Genomic DNA, 18,400 nt, shown 5'->3' with positions numbered 1-18,400 from the left:
GATGCATTTGAGATATCAAAAAAGTACTCCAGAGTGTTGTTCAGCATGGGGGTGAGTAGAAAATGAAGGCTAATCATGTTTTGGGTGTACTATTCCTTTAAGATGTTTCATATCTGTGAGGTACATGTCTAAAATGATAGCTTATAATCATTCAGTTAAACCGGCTGAATAAAACACCCACTATCATCACTTTTTTATTGCATGACCATGTACTTACAACAACCATCCTCAATACATCCTCCGTCATTAGTCTTTATATCACCCATCTCTAAAACTTTCATCTGTTTACATGTGAATGTATGCACACTGCTCCAAAGGTACACAGAGGCACATTCCTATGGATGTATTTCATCACACCACACCTCAAAACACACCAGCGCACACAAGCTCTAGTGTGTTTTAGTTGATTGATTTAACATGTGACATGTTTCAACTTGGAAACCAAGTGAATCAGTGATAACATCATATGTCTGTCTGCAGAGATGATGAAGAGTAAAGCTGCTAGACATGAAGCCATGCTCCAGGTCAAATGTCTGAATATAAATTTACAATTTAAGTCAAAGCATTGAGTTTGTTTTTCCCCTTATATTTTAAGGGAGAGTAAACACCACGATAAGACAGAGGGGCTGTCTTAGGCCCTCAAAAATTAAACCGTAGCAACTAATTAAACTGGTAAAAACTTTGAAATCAGCCATTACACAGTATTTAAAATAGTCAGCAACTGGGGGACATTTGGTGAACAAGAATGTAGCTGTTTAATCAAGCTTGTCCATAAAGCAGGCTAAGACAGCTGAATAAAGTTTCCCAAAACCTGAAAATACCACCAAAGGACCTACAGCAGGCTGTTGGTGCAACTAACATAAAACTGCATCAAAAAAGACAGCAAATGTTTATCTTCTGTGGCAGGTCTGCAAGAGTAAACCTTTGCTCTAAAAACCTGAAAGCCAGACCAAGGTTTTCCCCAAAATATAAACAAAGGCTATATCTGAAGTGTTATTTAAGCAGATGGATGACCCTAAGATTGAATTATTTAGACAACCGAACAGGACAGGACTTGAGTGAACAGCATACATCATTGTAAGAAAAATTCTGCATGTCGGCAGAGAGGATTAGTTTTAGGTTTCATGTTTTTCGTTGTTTTCTTTTATGCAGCAGAACCTGAGCAGCTCATGAATCTATAACCAACCAATAAACCCTGATTCTTGCTTTGTAAAACTGAAACAGAACAAAATTTTACTACCTTCTAGAGGGGAAGGGTTACCTTACGTTTTTCCTTATTGAGTGTATGTGTTTTCGTTTTCTGTCAAATAAGTAAAAAAGATACATTTTTGTATTTTCTTGTTTTTAAATCACTTTCAAACCAGTGGATAAAAAGAAGATTAGACAGTGAAATGAAAATATGTATAAGAAATAATACTTCCAATATAATATCAAGCTTTTATTAAAAGCACTGTTTGGACTTTACCCTTTCTGGTTATTTTTGGACTTTCTATATTTAAATTTGATGGCATAAAGTTGAGAAGTATTGATGTCCATGCCCTGGTGAATTGGATATGGTGAATTCAGCCAAGAGGTGACATCTGAAAATGGCACTGCAGATGTCTGCAGCTTCTGCACAAAGGACCTACCCTAATTGAAAAACTAAAACAAAGAGGCAGTAATGTAAATAACAAAAAAATCAACACATTTTTTGTAACTGATTTTATTGAATCGCGACAATAACTTAAACATGTTCGTTTGCTGAGTTTCAAAATCCAGTCAGTCACGCCCATCAGAAAAATAGGCAAATACATTTTCAGGAAAACAAATTAGTTTTGTCGTTTTTTTAAAGAAAGAAGCACAAGACAGTGAAATATGGACAACGCAAAAGAGTGAACTGAAATCTGCTGTCTCGTCACATGTTCACAATGAGAGAACTAGCCTTTTCAAAGTTCTTTCAAAGGAAAGTCTGGAATAAGCTTCTTTGGTGAAGGAAAACAAATCGGTATGGCCTCAGGCAATTAAGGACCTTTGTCTTAGATGAAAATAAGTTGAAGTTGACTAGCACCAGTAGTAAGCTTCAATTTGTGCAAAACTCTCCCTGAAACACAATTATTGTAGCTAATGTGCACATGCTCCAGCTGAGTTGCTTGTGAAGATACCAGTGTGTATGACACCTACCAAGATGGTATCAAATCATTACCGTAAAACACAAAAACCGACCTACAGTATAAAGATATGCTTTCTTCTCTAAAATGAATGTTTACAGTTGTACTGTTGCAAAGCTATGTAGCCGTCTACTTGTTTTTTATTGCAGTCTATTTTGTCATTTAATTTGCTTGCTACTTTTCTTCATTATATTCACTGATTGACAGAGATTCTTAAAAGATAAACTTATTGTATTCGTTTTAAAGCATTTGCTCAAATTAAAATGGAAAAAAAAAAAAAAAAAAACTGCATCATGGAACCATCAGACACAAAATTGATCCAAAACAAATGACTGAAGCAAAAATAAAGAGGGGTGCTAATGCTGTTTAAATAAATGATTTTACAATAAATTTAAAAGACCCTGCAAACTCATAAAATTAGAATAGAAATTCAAAAGGTAGAATAGCACACAAAACAAATACAGTGAACAAAAACAACTATGCATTGGACCCTTAGCAAAAATATTAATAGGATGCTTCCCAAACGTCATCTGGACAAATAGAAGAAAAGGTCAGTTTTTCCTTGAATCTCTTATTTTTAACATTTAATTGCTCTTAGCATCCATTATGCCTTTAGTAAGGATCTGGTCCCAAGTCAATGACTTTCTCCCCTAGTGCTCTGGAGCACTCTCATCATGCTGTGCTAGTTTTTGTTAGTTTTTTCCACTGCTGGATTTTTGTCTTTGCATGGATTTTGTGTGTTAGCATCTATTAGGTTATGTATTTGAGGTGAGTGTTGTGTTTGTAGCATGTTTTATGTTTGCTGCTATTTTCTGTAAATTTAGATATTTACATTTGCTGCATATTTCTTTTGATATATTTTTTTTTGTGTTTGTTAGTCTCATTTTGAGTTTGCTAGTTTAATGTTTGCATTTACAGGACCTTTTAAACTTGCTGTGAAATTATGTACTTAAACTGCATTTGCACCCCTAGACCATTTTAGAACATATTTACAGTATGTTTAAAATTAAGTTCAAGGATCAACAAATGACACTGCGATGTATCGAGTGCCGTTGGTGGTAGGTAAACCTTCATGGAGATGAGTCAGACGTCCAGGATGCATGAAACTCCATCCTTTCCTTGGTGATTCTATGGAGCAGTTGTATCGATGGAAGCGGCAACCTCCACCCTAATGAGAATGTAAATAAGGAGAGCAGGAAAAAAATGTTTTTGTGAGATGCACAAAACAGTTATGGTCAAAAAAAGACCAAAAAAATCACAAACCTAACAAAGAACTCCACAGTAGTCTGCTCAATTTATTACTCATGTTATACAGGAAAACCCCTGACTTATTTGCAAAACTTATCTCACCTGAAAATCAGTATCCTTGCTGTTGAGAGCAATGTTGATAGTGAAGGTGGAAGAGTCATGATGGGGCCTCAAGAAGGCTTGTCTGTGGGGTGTGTATTTAACTACAAAGTTCATCAATGCATATCCCTGTTGAGAAAAAAAAAACAAACAAAAAAAAAAACAATTATGTGTCTTTTTTGCAAGTCATTGCTTCATATTTATAAAAAAGCAGGATGAAAGTCTGCAAAAATACCCAGGAATAACATGATACTGGCTGATTATTCTAAAATTTTAAAAACGTAGGCTTGCAGAACAGCAGAGTGTTTTGCAATAGGATCCATGCTAGACAATTTGTCAAAAGCACTGCAGTTTTCCCTGGATTGCACAGAATAGTGCAGAACAGTCCCTTCTCCACATGTTTCTATGCCTTGGCTGAGAATCGCTTTCTACATGCTATTGCTTTGCTTACAACAAATGCACTATGGCTTTTAACCTTTCCCTCTCCCTCTTGTTGGAGAACGTTTTTTTCTCTCTCTCCCATTCCCTCCCTGTCTATCCTACTTAGCTCAGTGTTTGCTATGTACTGTTTTTTTTATGCAGTCTCAAACTCTATCCTACTAAGGATAAAGTTTAAAATATGATTTTTTATCCTCCTCTGACCTATTGTGATCCCTTTCTTTTGTTTTTCTTACTATAAGGCCAGCTCCTTTTATGGCAGCAAGGCCTTTAACACCACGTGCTCCATCTGTAATGCCGTCTAATGTCTTTCTGTATGTTTTTGTCTTATTGGACAGGCTGTACTGAATCTGAATTCCCCTTCGAGGATTAATAAAGTGTCATTGAATTTAATGGAATTGTGAAATCTGAGAGAGATGCAAAAGTACCTGTAGTGATGGTATGGAAAAAAAGCTTCTGTCATCAGTTATATAAGAGTTAATTTTGTTTTAAACCAGTGTTAATAACTAATCACTGGGTCACTATATTCAATACTTATTTGAAAGAGACGGTAGCAATAACCTTTAATGGATTCTTGGAGCTATGTAGCAACTGAAATGACAGCAAGCATCCTTGATCTTAAAACTAAGGTTCTTACATGTAAAGTTAACTGACCACTCTAGGTGGCCCTTAGGTCTAAGAGTGTTAGTCTGCATTTAACTTAAAGTGAAACTGAAAACACATGGAAAAATGTTAGAATTGGCCAATGATATAGTTAACAGCTAATGAGTTGACACTATGTTTATAATGGTAGTGCATAAGCTAAGAACCACACAAAATAGACTGTAGGTTGGCTACTTACAAAGACCAGAGATTGGAAAACATGAAATTATAACATTACTGAGATATTTCAGTTTCCTTCTGCAGTAACCACAGCAACAAATATGCCCCAACCATTACTTAAACCAGTAATTTAACTTATTACATTTATGGTACTGATAAGACTGTACACAATTACTTTTCTCAAAACCAAAATATTACCAGGTGACAGATAAAGCTTTCACTTTTTTGGCTCCTGATTTTGATTGTTTTTGAGACCTGAAATCCTGAAGTCCATCATTGTGGGACTTTACTGCTGCATAGAGAAGTGCTTAATTCTAGCTAGAATGCATGGATCTGTGTGCTTGCAGACTTTCTTCCTTTCTATGCAGCGCAAAACCAATTTTAAACATATTACAGCCATATAGGATTTGGAGGGAGAAAAACTTAAAATGAATGTGTTGGAAACCAAGATAGCGAAAAGTACATACAAATAAAAGTTTTAGATGAAAGAAAAGGGTTATGAGTATGTCAAGTCAGACTAACCTTTGTGTAGTAACCAGAGAAAACCTTTAATGTGACGGGTGATATGTACTCTCGGAGAAAGTGAAGCCATTCCTTATCGAACCCAATTTGTTTCATGTGAATGTCATCAGTTGGCACCGTCTCGTAGCCTCCAGCAATCCTCTTGTCCTAAGAAAAAGAAGAGGAAAAAATCCTTGTGATTAACGATGGAACAAATGACCCACCATCCTAAAAGTGCGTGACCACAGCCTTTAATGTAATGATGATGATGATGATGTGTCTGTGTGCCTTTAAGACCGCAGGCTGGGCTGACGTCTGTCTGCATGAAACTTAATGACCCAACCAGGACAGTCATTTCCCAAAAAGTTATTTAAAGTATCTGCATGCAATCAGTCTGCAAAGGCAAACTCTGAGACACTAAATGACCAATTTTGACAACATAAAACAGGCCACATAAATAAAATTTTCTCAAAAATACATTGGTAGCAGGATTACTTGTTTTCAAATTTTTTTTAGAGATGGAGATTGTGGTAACCATTGTCTACTACTGTAGCTGAGTTCAACAACAACAATAAAGCAAACCAATGCATTGTAGATACACAACATTTCATGGCATATAGAACCTTTTCATTCCAAACCACTAACCCACTGGTAGTATGAAATAGCTTGTTGTCTTGGTGTGCTGAAGGCATTGCACATTAAACTTTTTTGGAAATGTATCTATGAGCTTTAAATATTTTGCATACGATACATAAAATTTCTCTCTTGATAGTATCCTTTAAAAACGTATAATACATCAATGATGTTATCTTTATTGGCAATATCTTGCTTAGTGTTAAACCAGTCCTTCATTTATGTTATAAACCAGTATAATGAGTATGTTTTTAACTTTTAATATTCAACTATACCAGTCAATATGAATATCGCATTATGCAAAAAGGTATTGAAGATTTTATTAATAACAGAATGGCTCAGTGCCAATCTTCTTTACTAATAAGGGGTTTAAAGGCACACCGTGGACTTTTTGACCTAAAGAGTTGATGCATTAAATGAGTTATTTTAAATATTTAAAAAAATTTTATATTTTAAGTATTTAAATATTTTAAATGATTCTTCAGGCTACAGTGCTTAACACTATCAATGCTACAAGCGGGGCTTCTCTATTGAAACCCCCCTATGTAAGTTGGTAGAAGACACGCCACCATTGGCCAGATCATGTGACCTGGAAGAAGGTATCTCTTTACAGCCACAGGCTTTTATATAGTCATGGAGCTCAGGCTTTTGCTCCACTATTTTTCCAACTACTCGACTATTGGTTAATGGCTGAGGCAAGAAAACATTTTAAACCTTCTTAGGAGGCTAAAAAGAGAAAACGTGAAAGGGATGGGCCTGAGGAAAAACAAGAGTCAATCTTGGAAAGGAGTTTTTTCATTGCCAAAGGCTGGAAGAAGAAGCCAGATATAAAACCAATTCTCTTTTTGTAACTTTATTATTAGTCTGGTAAGTTTACACTTTGCACCAAGTATACAGTCAAATGTCTTTATTATTATTTTCAATGTTTAATAGAAGCAAAATATGGGCAGTTACAGGTCTAGCGCCCCCAGTGGCAAAAAGTTATATGGTGTAAAGAAAATGAACAGAACAGAAAATAAAAGTGGTACACAAAAAAAATAATTGTACAGAATCAAAACCAGCAAGAGACTTGGAGGGAAAATGGGAAGTAAAGAAACAGAATGTACCATACAAACCAAAATAAAACAGGAATTTACATTAAACTAACAACAACTGCTTTTTTACATAATTTACCAATAAGGCTATGTAAAATTGAAATTAAAAGTGTGAGTTACTGTCTTAGCAACCTAATACCATCAAAGTATGTCTGTAAAATTTGTACACGAACCTCAAATATTTGTTACTATTGTTTAACAATTACATTTTATAATATTTTCTCTTTGTCATAAGAAGGTTCAAGAGGTTTAAATATTTTGAAAGTATCTGGGGTTTTTTTTGTATATTATATGTATTTTTGGAAACCTTTCCATTTCCACCACAAATTGTGGTGTGGATTTGTACACTGGAGGTTAGTTTGGAAAAATGTTTGAGGCACGACAACACCAGGTCATTAATACACTGAAACCCTATATTTAAAGTGTTTTTCATTTACTGATATTATTTAAAAACGCAAAAAATATGTATACACAAAAAAGGACCAAAAATGACAGAAAAAAATTTCAACAGCCTTGCAGTGTATTTTGTTTTCTGTTTTACTTTTATGTTCCGGAAGTCTACAGCAACAGTACTGACCTCATGTTTGCCCCCAGACCATACACCATAGTGCTCCATCTCCTCCACTATTTCATCACACGCCTTCACTGAGAGCACAGGAAACCAGAACACATCTGGACAAGGCTGCAAATCACACATAAACACAAATATAGTGAGACAGACTTGACTCAAACCTTCACCTGGTGTTGTAGCTGCTGTAATACAACACCCAGTAAAGCTAAAACCAGATGTTAGGATTTCCCTGCTACGTCATGTCATTGCCTTTCACTCACTCTCAGTCTGTGAACGTAGAGACACACATAAATACAAACCTCCTCCAACTGGTTTTCAGTAAAAATTCGGGTATAGTTTGGGTGGATGTACTTTTCCTTCCAGTCCTGCATGTGGAGATATTTTCAGATTAGTAGATATTTTTTCACAGTATGTGTTGACCTGCATTCCAGAGAGGGCTAATCTCCTCGCCCACAGCTTTATCAGCCAGCAACCCTCTTACACTATGGTTTTCTTTTGTCTCATTTATAATTCCTTCATTTCTTTTAATAACTTGCACAGTTCGCTGCCGTTTATCGTGAAGGAAATAGATTTCACATGCGTGTAAAAATAATGAAAGAACATAACGACTTACCACAGGGTTTTCAAATATCTGCCACAAGTCGTTATTGTAACGAGATATGTTATAATTAGCCGTGGAAATGAGCCTCCCAAACTCATGACGGTTGGTTATGTACATGAACACTCCCTGCAGCAAACAGGGAAATAAATCATTTTAGGTTGCATACAAATGATAGAGTTGAAAGAAAATAGTTTAAAAATGTATAAAAGATATGCATCTGCATAACTATAAAACATGCAGATTTATAGCACATTAAATTCCTTAGTTATTTTTGCTGGCATACGAAAAACAATAAAAACTGATTTAAGTGTGTCTAAACACACTGAAATCATGCTTAACTCTAGGTTGAAGTAGACAGGCGGCTTATAAATAATCTGAGATTATTTATGGGTCAGTCATCTCTGAGTTGCCCTTGTCAGGACAAGACAGAGTCGTTAGGGGGTTGGGAGAGGCAAGATCAGAAGGGGGTCCTGGGATGAAGCAAAACTAAAGAGAACACACTAGTATAGTGAGGCGTAGGGAGGGTGCTTTGTGGATCTGGACTTATTGTCAGACTAGGCTGTGTTAATGTCAAAAATCACAGATTATGGGTCTTTTAACGTTGTGGCGTGAGTTTCCAAATTGCCAATGTCAAAGCTGTGATTTAGGCCAAATGCAACAGCAGTGAGGTGAAAGGCAGAGCTGTTAGAGCCTAGTCTGAGATCAGTCAGTGTGTTCATTGGGGGGAGGGGAAGCTGCTAACATTTGTTTTTGGTGAGGTTTGGTTTGACAGGGTTAACCATCAGGAAAGAGGACTTGCACATCGACTCTTCAACTTAACAAGGGCTATCTTACCCCAATAGTTCTTAAATCATACTTTTCACAAACAATGAGGTTCACATCAATTTATAAAATAATTAAGTTTTTTTAATTTACTTTTATTTCAAATTCTTTCATCTCCCTTAACCACAATCGTAATTATATTTATATTTTATCAACGAAACACATCTGATATTTAATTATTTGAAAGATGAACCTCTACACTATTGTTTTTAAAGCTTTAAACAGATACTGTTAACTGTTTTCTATTTAGCCCTGTCCATATTTAACATTGTGCGTAATCTGGATTGTCGCAAGATCTGAGTTTTCAGTCTCACAACAAATCAATCTTAAAAGACTCCCCCTAATATGTCCGTCTCGTAACAACCAGAGAGTCAGACCAATGACATGCCAGTGGGGTTTTTTGGGCTGGGACTTTGCATTTGTGGATGGGAAACATTTCTGTGCTTTTCTTCCAACAGGATTAGGAAAAAGTTTGATTTATCAGCTTACTTCGCCAGTTGTGAAAATGTCACGATTCACTGCTACGATTGGCTGAAAGCTTATTATGGAAGGCGGGTATTAGTGACACGTCACCAAATCAGCTTGAAGTATTGTACTAAACGTCCCTCCTTTTCACAGACGGACTAAAAGGCAGCCAGCGATCTACACATATCAATCGAGGTTAGTCCAAACACTCATCAACTCCAAAATGCCCCACTTGCTGTGCTTTTTGGAGTTTGTTTTTCACCACTTTAAGTAAGTAACTTTGATTAATGGTAGACTTTACCAGCCTATAAATTTAGATGGATGGCTGCGGTTCAATATATTTTCAGTATAATCTTACTCTTTCCTTTCTGATAATGAATTAACAAATGCTCTGAGGTTTTAGGTTTTTAATGCCTTTTACATCCTCCATGATTCTTTTTTTTTTGCACTTCAATTTTGTGTAAAACCTTTACATCCTTTACCGAACAGCAGTAAACATTTTGCGGTTATATTAAACTCCATAATTTGCTATCAATTAAGAGCTGATGGCTCTTGATTTTCTTTTTTCCAGTATCAAATGAGTAAATAACAAACACCTGTATGTTTTTTTTTTAGATATAAAAAGAATGAAGAAAAAAGGCCATGTATCTTTATCATTATAGCTTACAAATATGCTAAATTTTGTGTTGGTCAGTGACATGATTTTAAAAAATACATTTATATTTAGGGTCACAGAGTAACAAAACGGAGATAGAATTCAAGACTGCAACTAATTATTAAAACCTTCATTATCATTAGGGTATTTTTCAATCATTGATGCATCGGACAATAAACTAGATCTCAAAGCTAAATATTATTAAAACCTAAAAGTTTAACATATTCTGCCTCTGACAGGCCTAAAAGTATAATTGGTTTCTGAGTGCAATATCAATGGAAATTAGAATATCAGAAAGCAGAACAATCAAAGTAAATATTGACCTTAGGGGACCTGAGCATATGGAATGATTCCGGAGAAGGGGAGTCTTTTTCCCTGTGACTGGTCTAAAATGAAGGAGAAGCATCATGTAAATAAGACTGCATAAATTTTACTCAGAGTAAGAGACAAAGTGACAGATAAAGTATTTTCATGTCACACATATTAGAACTTAGAAGGAGTGAAAATGCACCCGCATGATCAAAGTAGCAAGATTCCCTCTGAAGCCGATGTTTCTGTGGAAGAGTTACAGGAAGGATGCACGCAGAGCAGGGTAGCAGTTCAGCTCTAAGCATAGGCGACATGTAGTTGTCACAGAGTACAGCTGAGAGAACAGTTTAAAGGTTTTTAGAAAAGAAAGCAAAACAAGATTAATGTCGTCAGCTGCCAAGCCAGGCATTGCAACTGACTGAGATCATGGCAAAAAGGGCAGAAGAACATGAAGGGTGAGGGAATGCAAGTAGAGCAGAGAACCTTAATGCTCTGCAGGCAAACCATGTACAGGGTTTAGGTCATGCCTTGGTGACAAAGACTTTCAAAACAATTAAATACTTTTTGCTTATGCCTTAAATCTGTCACACAACTATGTAGCTGCCTTGGATTTTAAATTAGAAAAATAACACTCCAACATTGCCTTTCTACAAATCCATTACTGTAGCATAACTGGCAAAAGATATAGCTGAAACATGGAGTCACATACTGTTTGAATATGTGAAATTTACTAAGGTGTCAATGTTGCAACAGAGAAGAAAAACATTTGTTGTCATAAGCCTTGCTACTAGCAAATTTCACAAGGTTCTAATATACTTTTACAGTGACACATGATACATTCTTCAAATTTATTCCACTTGAGGAACATAGATAAACAATGTTTAACACAAAACATACATTTCTGGTTGCAAGATCTTAAAATATATTTTTAGATTTGCCAACATACCTAGTATAGAAACACTGTGACAGGAGCCTATCAATACATTCATGTGATTAAAAGTGCAGTATTTTTCACCTTCTTACCATTTCTCTGGCGTTTCTACACAAAGCCATATCTGGGTCCAATTTCTCCAGAACAAAGTGATTCCTTTCTTTAAGTTCATTCCTTAAAACGGTTCCCTTGATGAGGTATATGTGCGCCATGAAGGGAATGTTCCACAAACCCCTTAAAACAAAAGGAAACATTTCCCTTTCAATTCACAAGGAGGGTTTGTAAATGTGATTCACTGCATCCATGATTGATTATTTAGAAATGATAGAATTCTACATAACTATGCTATGATATAAATAAGATTAGATAAGCAGTCAGAAATTAAAGCTGACTCACACTCGTTTCCTTTGTACAATGTCGACATAATCCTCAGATCGTGCATAGTAGCCATCCAGGCTCAAGGCTCCCCAAAAGTTTGACCACAGCTTGCCATGACGGGTGACAAGAGGACCAATTATCTTTCTGTGAAGGCAAAGTGGAAAAAATAGTTAAAAAAGCTAACATCCTAATGTACTGATATTCTTTATAACCACTGCACTGGATCAAAACAATTAACACCTGTCTGTAAATCATCACTGCTAATTTAGTCTAATGCAAACCAGGCCTTTAATGTACTGAAATTATTTCGATCCTCACTCCAAGGAGCTCCAAAAATGTTTAATTGTGTTGAACACTAACCCTGACAGGGAATGTGCTTCAACAATTCTAATGGTCAATAAAAAGAATCATCAAGGAATGTGGAATGCTGTTGTTTTTATACTTAAATAAAAACTCCAAGCCAACATAGTTTTAGTTATATTATTGTTGGTTAGGAATAATGCAAATGTGTTGGCCCCAACAGACTCGTGCAGACCACATATTCTTGGTTTCTTCAAATGCTGCAGTGCCAACAGAAAATTCTCATGCTGCCTTTAAATATCCTAGAAAGTCTCTCGCCTTACGTACTACCAGTCACTCACATTTCCACTGCAGAAATCCCAATGACATATGGTTTTTGGGAAGTTTTCTTCACAATCATGTGCTGTATAGGGTGATAAAAGGGTTTGCATGTTTGTTTGGGTTTCTTTTGCTATGCCAAGCTGCATTTTGGGGTTAGTGCAGCAGACATTCTGTTTCCATGAGGACAGCCAAAAATCATATCCTTAGCAGCTTTTTTTTTTCCTTTAATTGACTCGTCTGTAAGGCTGTAAGGCTGCTGTGGGTTTGCCACCTCTGGGATGAATCCAATGCTTCAGTGACCTTGATAGCTACTGTGGAAATGCCCTTAATGGCCTCTAGCGTGGCTACTGCAGCAGCTGACATGTGATTACCTGTTTTGTTCGATGAGAAGCTTCAATGTCTGTCGGTTGGTGAGCATGACGTCAGAATCAAGGCTGAAGTAATAGTCACATGTAGCATCTTTGCGACAAAGATCCCTGATAAAATAAGCATAAAGCGTTGTCGAAAATGTCTTATTTATATTAATAAACTTTGACATGTAATAGTCAATTCAATGATTGTATATTTAAACCATGTGTACATAATTAAGTTTAACTGAGCTTTGATTGCTTTTATATGTCATAGTCTAAACAGTTTAGATACTTTTAGTTAACCGTGGTTTTGTTATTGATGGGATCTTAATTAAGCCTAATGTACCGGTAAGACAATTGCAGTACTGTTAAGATTAATATTCTGTTTTAAACAGTTTAAATTATAGAGGCACCAAGAAGCTAACTTGTAAACAGAATTAGCAAGAGTTCAACTTCACTAGGCCAAGAGCAGATGATTGGAAACACAAAATCTGATTTTTTTGTAGTCATTGAAAGCACCTCATATAAGCATTACCTTTGTTGTGCTGGGGTTTCTTAATTAAACGTGATCGAATTCTTTGAAGGCATTTTACCTTTAGTAAACAGTTCATTCAAGATGCTATAACAGAAAGCAAAACTTGCAGATAGTTAGAAGTCCTTTTATTTTCTTCATTACTTAACCAGCTTTAAATAAGTCACAGCCAACCTTTTCAGTGATTCAGGATGTTAATTTCACTGAGTGGCATGCATTAACCAACTTTAGCAAATGGCATTAATGGATCAACATCTTGTTGGCATTTTCTTATAAAAGTCGGTTAAGGTAAGAGTCTGATTTCCCCTAGTTAGGAATCCTTAACCCTCGTGTTGCCTTCAGATCAAAATACCCGAAACTGAGTTAAAATATCAAAATTAACCCTAAATTATATTTTTCAAATTTAAATAAGAGGAAGTTTCCTAGCTTGGCCCTAGCATTAGAAAAAGTTAACCATTGCCTTATTCATCTTTCCATGTTAGCTGCATAAAGAAAATAGTCAATTTGTAAGGGCACTTTTCACTGTTAAACAGTTCTAGATTTTTTTTTTTTCAGATGACGAGCAAGACAGTTGATTGAGAAAGGAGAGGTATCAGAAAAAGATGATGGGAAAGAATACAACCCATAACACAATGCTAATTCATCTAGAGAAGTAGATGCCTCAAGCTGAATGAGAGACATTCCTGACAGAAAAGGCGAGTCGTATCGCCATAATAAATGCAGTTTTACTGCCATGTTAAAACGAAAAAAAAATAAAAAATCTGGCAAAATACTGTCGATTTGGTGTTAAAACGAGGGCCAGAAAGCGTAAATTAAATTTGATTGAGGTCTGTTCAAAGATCTGATCAGGATAAGCACAGTGGTAACGCTTATCTTTAATTATGCTAACTGCAATAAAGGTAGGATAAATTGTCGGCTGATTTTGCTTTTGTTTCACAGTGATAAAATACCTTCCACAGTGACTGCTCATAACATAAGCATTTATGATTATTTTAAAAATTCTAGGATTCCCCAATTCTGGAGACAATTCATTTCTAGTTTACCAGCAAAGCTTAGCCATCAGTAGCTCATTATGAACAGTTTGTGTAAAAATTGTTCTTCAAACATCAGATTCTAAAAGATATTCAACTTTTAACAGACACACATACATTCCCATGTTCCTGGCCTCTCCTTGGCTCAAGTTTTCCTCTGGTCCCACAACTTTAAAACTCTTGAACACGTCCCTGTTCTCCTCCCAGAACCTCTGAATGTGCTTCTCGTGATAAACCTCCTGGGCAGGGAGCCAATATTAACAGATTATAAGCGGTAGACACTTGAGACTGATTTTAAAAAAGCAAAGAGTTTCTGCACCCACTCACATTGTTATGTACAAAGAGTTTCAGTTTATCTTTGGGATAGTCCAGGGTAAGCAGCTGTTTGAAAAACTCAGGAAGGAATGGAGTTGGCTGTTCGATGAAGACTCCGACTAGCACGTCTGGATACTCCTGTTTAGATTAGAGGAAAGACAAATCATTTCTGTTTTAAACAACTGATCACAGCTGTAATAAACCAAGAATATTTACACCTCACTTGTTACATGTATATAAACATTATGGCTCTGCAGATGTCTCACACATTACTTATTCATTTTTAACAGACCCAATTCTTTTACATTTTAAGAAATTGTACATTGCAAGATTTTCTTTTAAACACACAAAACACATAAAAATGCCACTGTGGACATGCTATACATAGATGGGAAAAAAGGAGGACATAGAGATGAGGAAGACTTTCCCATGACACTGAGCTTCAGCCCACACAGGCCAGTCTGGATTCGTAATTTTCTTGACCAGTTCACAGCAAAGGTCTGGGCTGGGGATGAAAAGCCATCCCAGCCGAACCATCTAATTTTCACGTTCCGCAATGACTGTTTTTTAGGCACAGGAAGGAGACCTCAAACTTCAAGCCAACACAAGCTTAAACGGTTTCACTAGGCCTGCAGACAGGCAGACTCAATAAAGAGGAATAGGTGGCATTGACAAAATAAATTATTTACAATAGGCTTTAACACGAGGCAGAAGCAAAAAGTTTGGTTGTGTGGCTGGCACGACACTTGTCTTTGGTTGGATAAAACTTCCAGCGTCTTTGCAGGGCCAAAAGTTCAAAGCTTAAGTGCAACAAAAAGGCACACAGGATTGCCAGTGGACTGAGTTCACCCCAGTGGACAGGCACTGTGGGAGCAGTGTTTCCTCAAGGCCTGATCTTCCAGACGTCTTCCTTCCAAACAAATAAAAGGAAACGGTGGAATGAAATGCCTCTATAGACCATTTTACTTCAGCAACCTTTTCTCCATTCTTTGCAGAAGGTCAAATGTTTTTCTTTTTTTTAATTACCCATGTTTGTACTATAGTAGATCCTATCAAACTATTGAAGGAGCTCATTGAATAGTTACCTCATGGCTTTGGGTGACAACCTGTGTGGCACTTTCTGAAATGATTCCTAAATACTTAAACACAAATTTGTCACATTATAGCCACAATCGTTAACGTATTGAATTGGTATTTTATCTGTATAAAAATAGTGCACATGAAAAGGAGTAAAGGGAACTATATATTTTAATGGTTGTGCTTAAACAAAGCAGCATACCAATGGTGTTTAGTCTTGCTAAATTTGCATTGAAAAGCTGTTACTCATAATAGGTATGTCTCTACCAGCTTTTTGATTCTAAGGAACAAAATATGTGTTATTTTCCTTGGAAAAAAGCTGAGTTTTAGTAAGACTGGACATACTGTAGAGCATGTGGGCATTAGTGTTAAGGTTTCCCTTATGGATTCTGTTCTGAATTTTAGTTAGTAAATTGTTAGAAAGACGCAGTCAAACTTTTAAGCTAAGATTTGAACCATAATATTGTTGGACTGAATCATGGTCCTGCTTCAAGGTGAACATCCACAATAGCCTTCGTATTCTGCTGCCTCCAATATTGTTTTCTTCCACCATTGATCTATATTTATTTCCATCGATCGTCTCATCCACTGAATGCATTTTGCCTTTACATGGTTAAGAGAGGCATTTCCATGGCATTATACTGCTACTACCATGTATCACTGTACAGATACTGTACTGTGCTTCCTATTCTGCTTACAAATACTACCATCTAAATGATATAGATATTTGCTCCTTCATAGTTACAATGTTGCTGTTCTGAACAAATCAATTTAAATTAAAGTGAGCAACCCTGTCTTTGTGGTGTAGTAGAGAACATTCAGCTAATATGTATACAGATAGATAGATAGATAGATAGATAGATAGATAGATAGATAGATAGATAGATAGATAGATAGATAGATAGATAGATAGATAGATAGATATCACAACCATGTTTAGAAATTCCCATCAATTTGTCTTAATCTTTCTAACAGCAAATGTCATAACCACAACCCTATGGTTAGGAAATACATTAATTTCACATCATTTGGAATAAGGCTGTAAAAAATCTGGAAATGATACAGCACTGTGAATGCTCTTTCTGATCCACTTGATGTAATCCCTGCCTTTTTCAACTAAGAAAATATTTTTCATAAACAACAAAACATTCAGTAAGAGATTTAGAGCCCAATGTACAAAGAGGAATAAATGAGGTCTTTCAAATATTGAAGCACACAGTCTGAGAGGCTTTCTAAAGTCTTGCCCAACTTAATCCCAGGCTGACAAATTTTCAGCATAACCGCTATAACTCACTATAGTGAGTGAAAGCCACATTGCAGAGCCCACTAAAAGGCAGGCTGGTCAGCAGTGACTCCCCTTTAAATGAGCACTTCTCAGAACCTCAGAAACCATATCCTGCACCACAGCCATGCAATGCTTCCGAGCGGTTCACATCCCGCTTGTCTTCCTTAAAAAGTCCAAAAAGTATACAGCTACTCTGGCTGGAAAGAGAGCAGAACCGACAGTCTCACTTATCTGTTAAAAGAAGACAAACCAGGCTGTACACTGCCTGTCTAGACAGTTACTGGTAGATAGATAGCTCATACTGGAAATTCCAGGGATCTTTTTCATCTTTTCCTAAGTTCACAAAAATCAAGTTAAAAACAAACTTTCCAGGGAAGCCAATTTAAAATTAACAAGTACTGTTAACAGATGGAAAAGTTCTAAATGTGTATAACTTACATGTAACTGAGACAAATCCAAAAGATCTTCATCACAGTGTGAGCAGCCATGTTCATAGTTCCATGCATTTGGCACGTAGTTCCCCAGGTAGTTCAAGTAAATCTGGGGAGAAAAACATAATCCGTGTATAAGTTATCCTTTTTATAGTTCTGCAAATAGTTCTCACAAAAGTAAAAAATAAATAAATAAAAATAAGTGAATACCTTGTAGATTTTTTTTTCTTCATATAAATAAAAGTTTTTTGCTTTACATGTTTTATGTGTTCTATTACACCAGTGAAGAACACAATTTATTTTTATTTAACTGTTCTCATGGAGCACTAAATATCCAGAGAGGGAATGCCTATTAAATGTGTGCGATAGCATAGACAAACCCATTTCTCCTCATTTATCCTCTGTTTAAAAGTTGCTGTTTGCATCGCTTTTAAAAGCTTACTTTCAAAAAGAAGATTTGCAATTTCTCCCCACGACAAGACTCACTACCGGTAAGTGAAAATGGGGAAGAGGATGTAGGACAGCCTTACATAAACATATCACCAGAATGATTGACAATTAGGAAGACCACTTATTTTGATGATCCACCTGGAAAAAGAACATCCTCCTCTATACCTTTAACTGAAAAAATGCGTATGAATCTAATACAGGAACTTTTGGAGGACTAATGTGTAATTATGTGTTTTTTGCACCACGTTTTTTCTCCCACAATGTCTGCATCTGATCAGTGCTGCACTTTAAGAAATGGAAATGTCATGAGAGCTGTACACATCGAAATTTCACATTGTATACACTCTGTATACAAAATGACAATGAATGTCGTCTAAGTATAAAGTCAATGAATGCAAATCAACTTTAATTGTAGGGAAAATGTTGTGAAATTGTATTTTTTTTTTTTTTTGTTATAGCAAAGCCTGTTAATTTCCCTGTACATATTGGCAGGCACATAAGGAAAATGCAGTTTTAGGTAGAGCATTTATTCGCTAAACTAAAAGCGAAAAATATGTTTTCATTAAATTACTTCTTGCCAAATAACTGTGACCA

General features: G+C 36.0%; 1 protein-coding gene across 2 annotated transcripts in view; it reads right to left on the bottom strand.

Moving 5' to 3' along the window:
- Positions 1-1,686: 1,686 nt before the first annotated feature.
- Positions 1,687-18,400, bottom strand: part of plod2 (procollagen-lysine, 2-oxoglutarate 5-dioxygenase 2) — a 48,254-nt gene continuing 31,540 nt past the window's right edge. Inside the window, exons 8-20 of one of the 2 annotated variants that reach the window (XM_038298786.1) lie at positions 17,364-17,465; positions 14,576-14,701; positions 14,366-14,487; positions 12,707-12,811; positions 11,733-11,858; positions 11,429-11,570; positions 10,420-10,482; positions 8,167-8,280; positions 7,853-7,918; positions 7,560-7,664; positions 5,277-5,423; positions 3,498-3,623; positions 1,687-3,315 (exon numbers count right to left, since the gene is read on the bottom strand). In XM_038298786.1, coding sequence (XP_038154714.1) covers positions 3,160-3,315; positions 3,498-3,623; positions 5,277-5,423; positions 7,560-7,664; positions 7,853-7,918; positions 8,167-8,280; positions 10,420-10,482; positions 11,429-11,570; positions 11,733-11,858; positions 12,707-12,811; positions 14,366-14,487; positions 14,576-14,701; positions 17,364-17,465 — 1,500 coding nt within the window. In that variant the 3' untranslated portion in view covers positions 1,687-3,159. The remainder of the gene's footprint in view (positions 3,316-3,497; positions 3,624-5,276; positions 5,424-7,559; positions 7,665-7,852; positions 7,919-8,166; positions 8,281-10,419; positions 10,483-11,428; positions 11,571-11,732; positions 11,859-12,706; positions 12,812-14,365; positions 14,488-14,575; positions 14,702-17,363; positions 17,466-18,400) is intronic. The other variant, XM_038298787.1, reaches the window with a different exon arrangement.

Source organism: Cyprinodon tularosa, unplaced genomic scaffold (genome assembly GCF_016077235.1).
Source record: "Cyprinodon tularosa strain WSP-4 unplaced genomic scaffold, ASM1607723v1 ctg415, whole genome shotgun sequence".
NCBI lineage: Eukaryota > Metazoa > Chordata > Actinopteri > Cyprinodontiformes > Cyprinodontidae > Cyprinodon > Cyprinodon tularosa.
The sequence above is the reverse complement of the archived record's forward strand: the minus strand, read 5'-3'. Positions and strand labels throughout refer to the sequence as shown.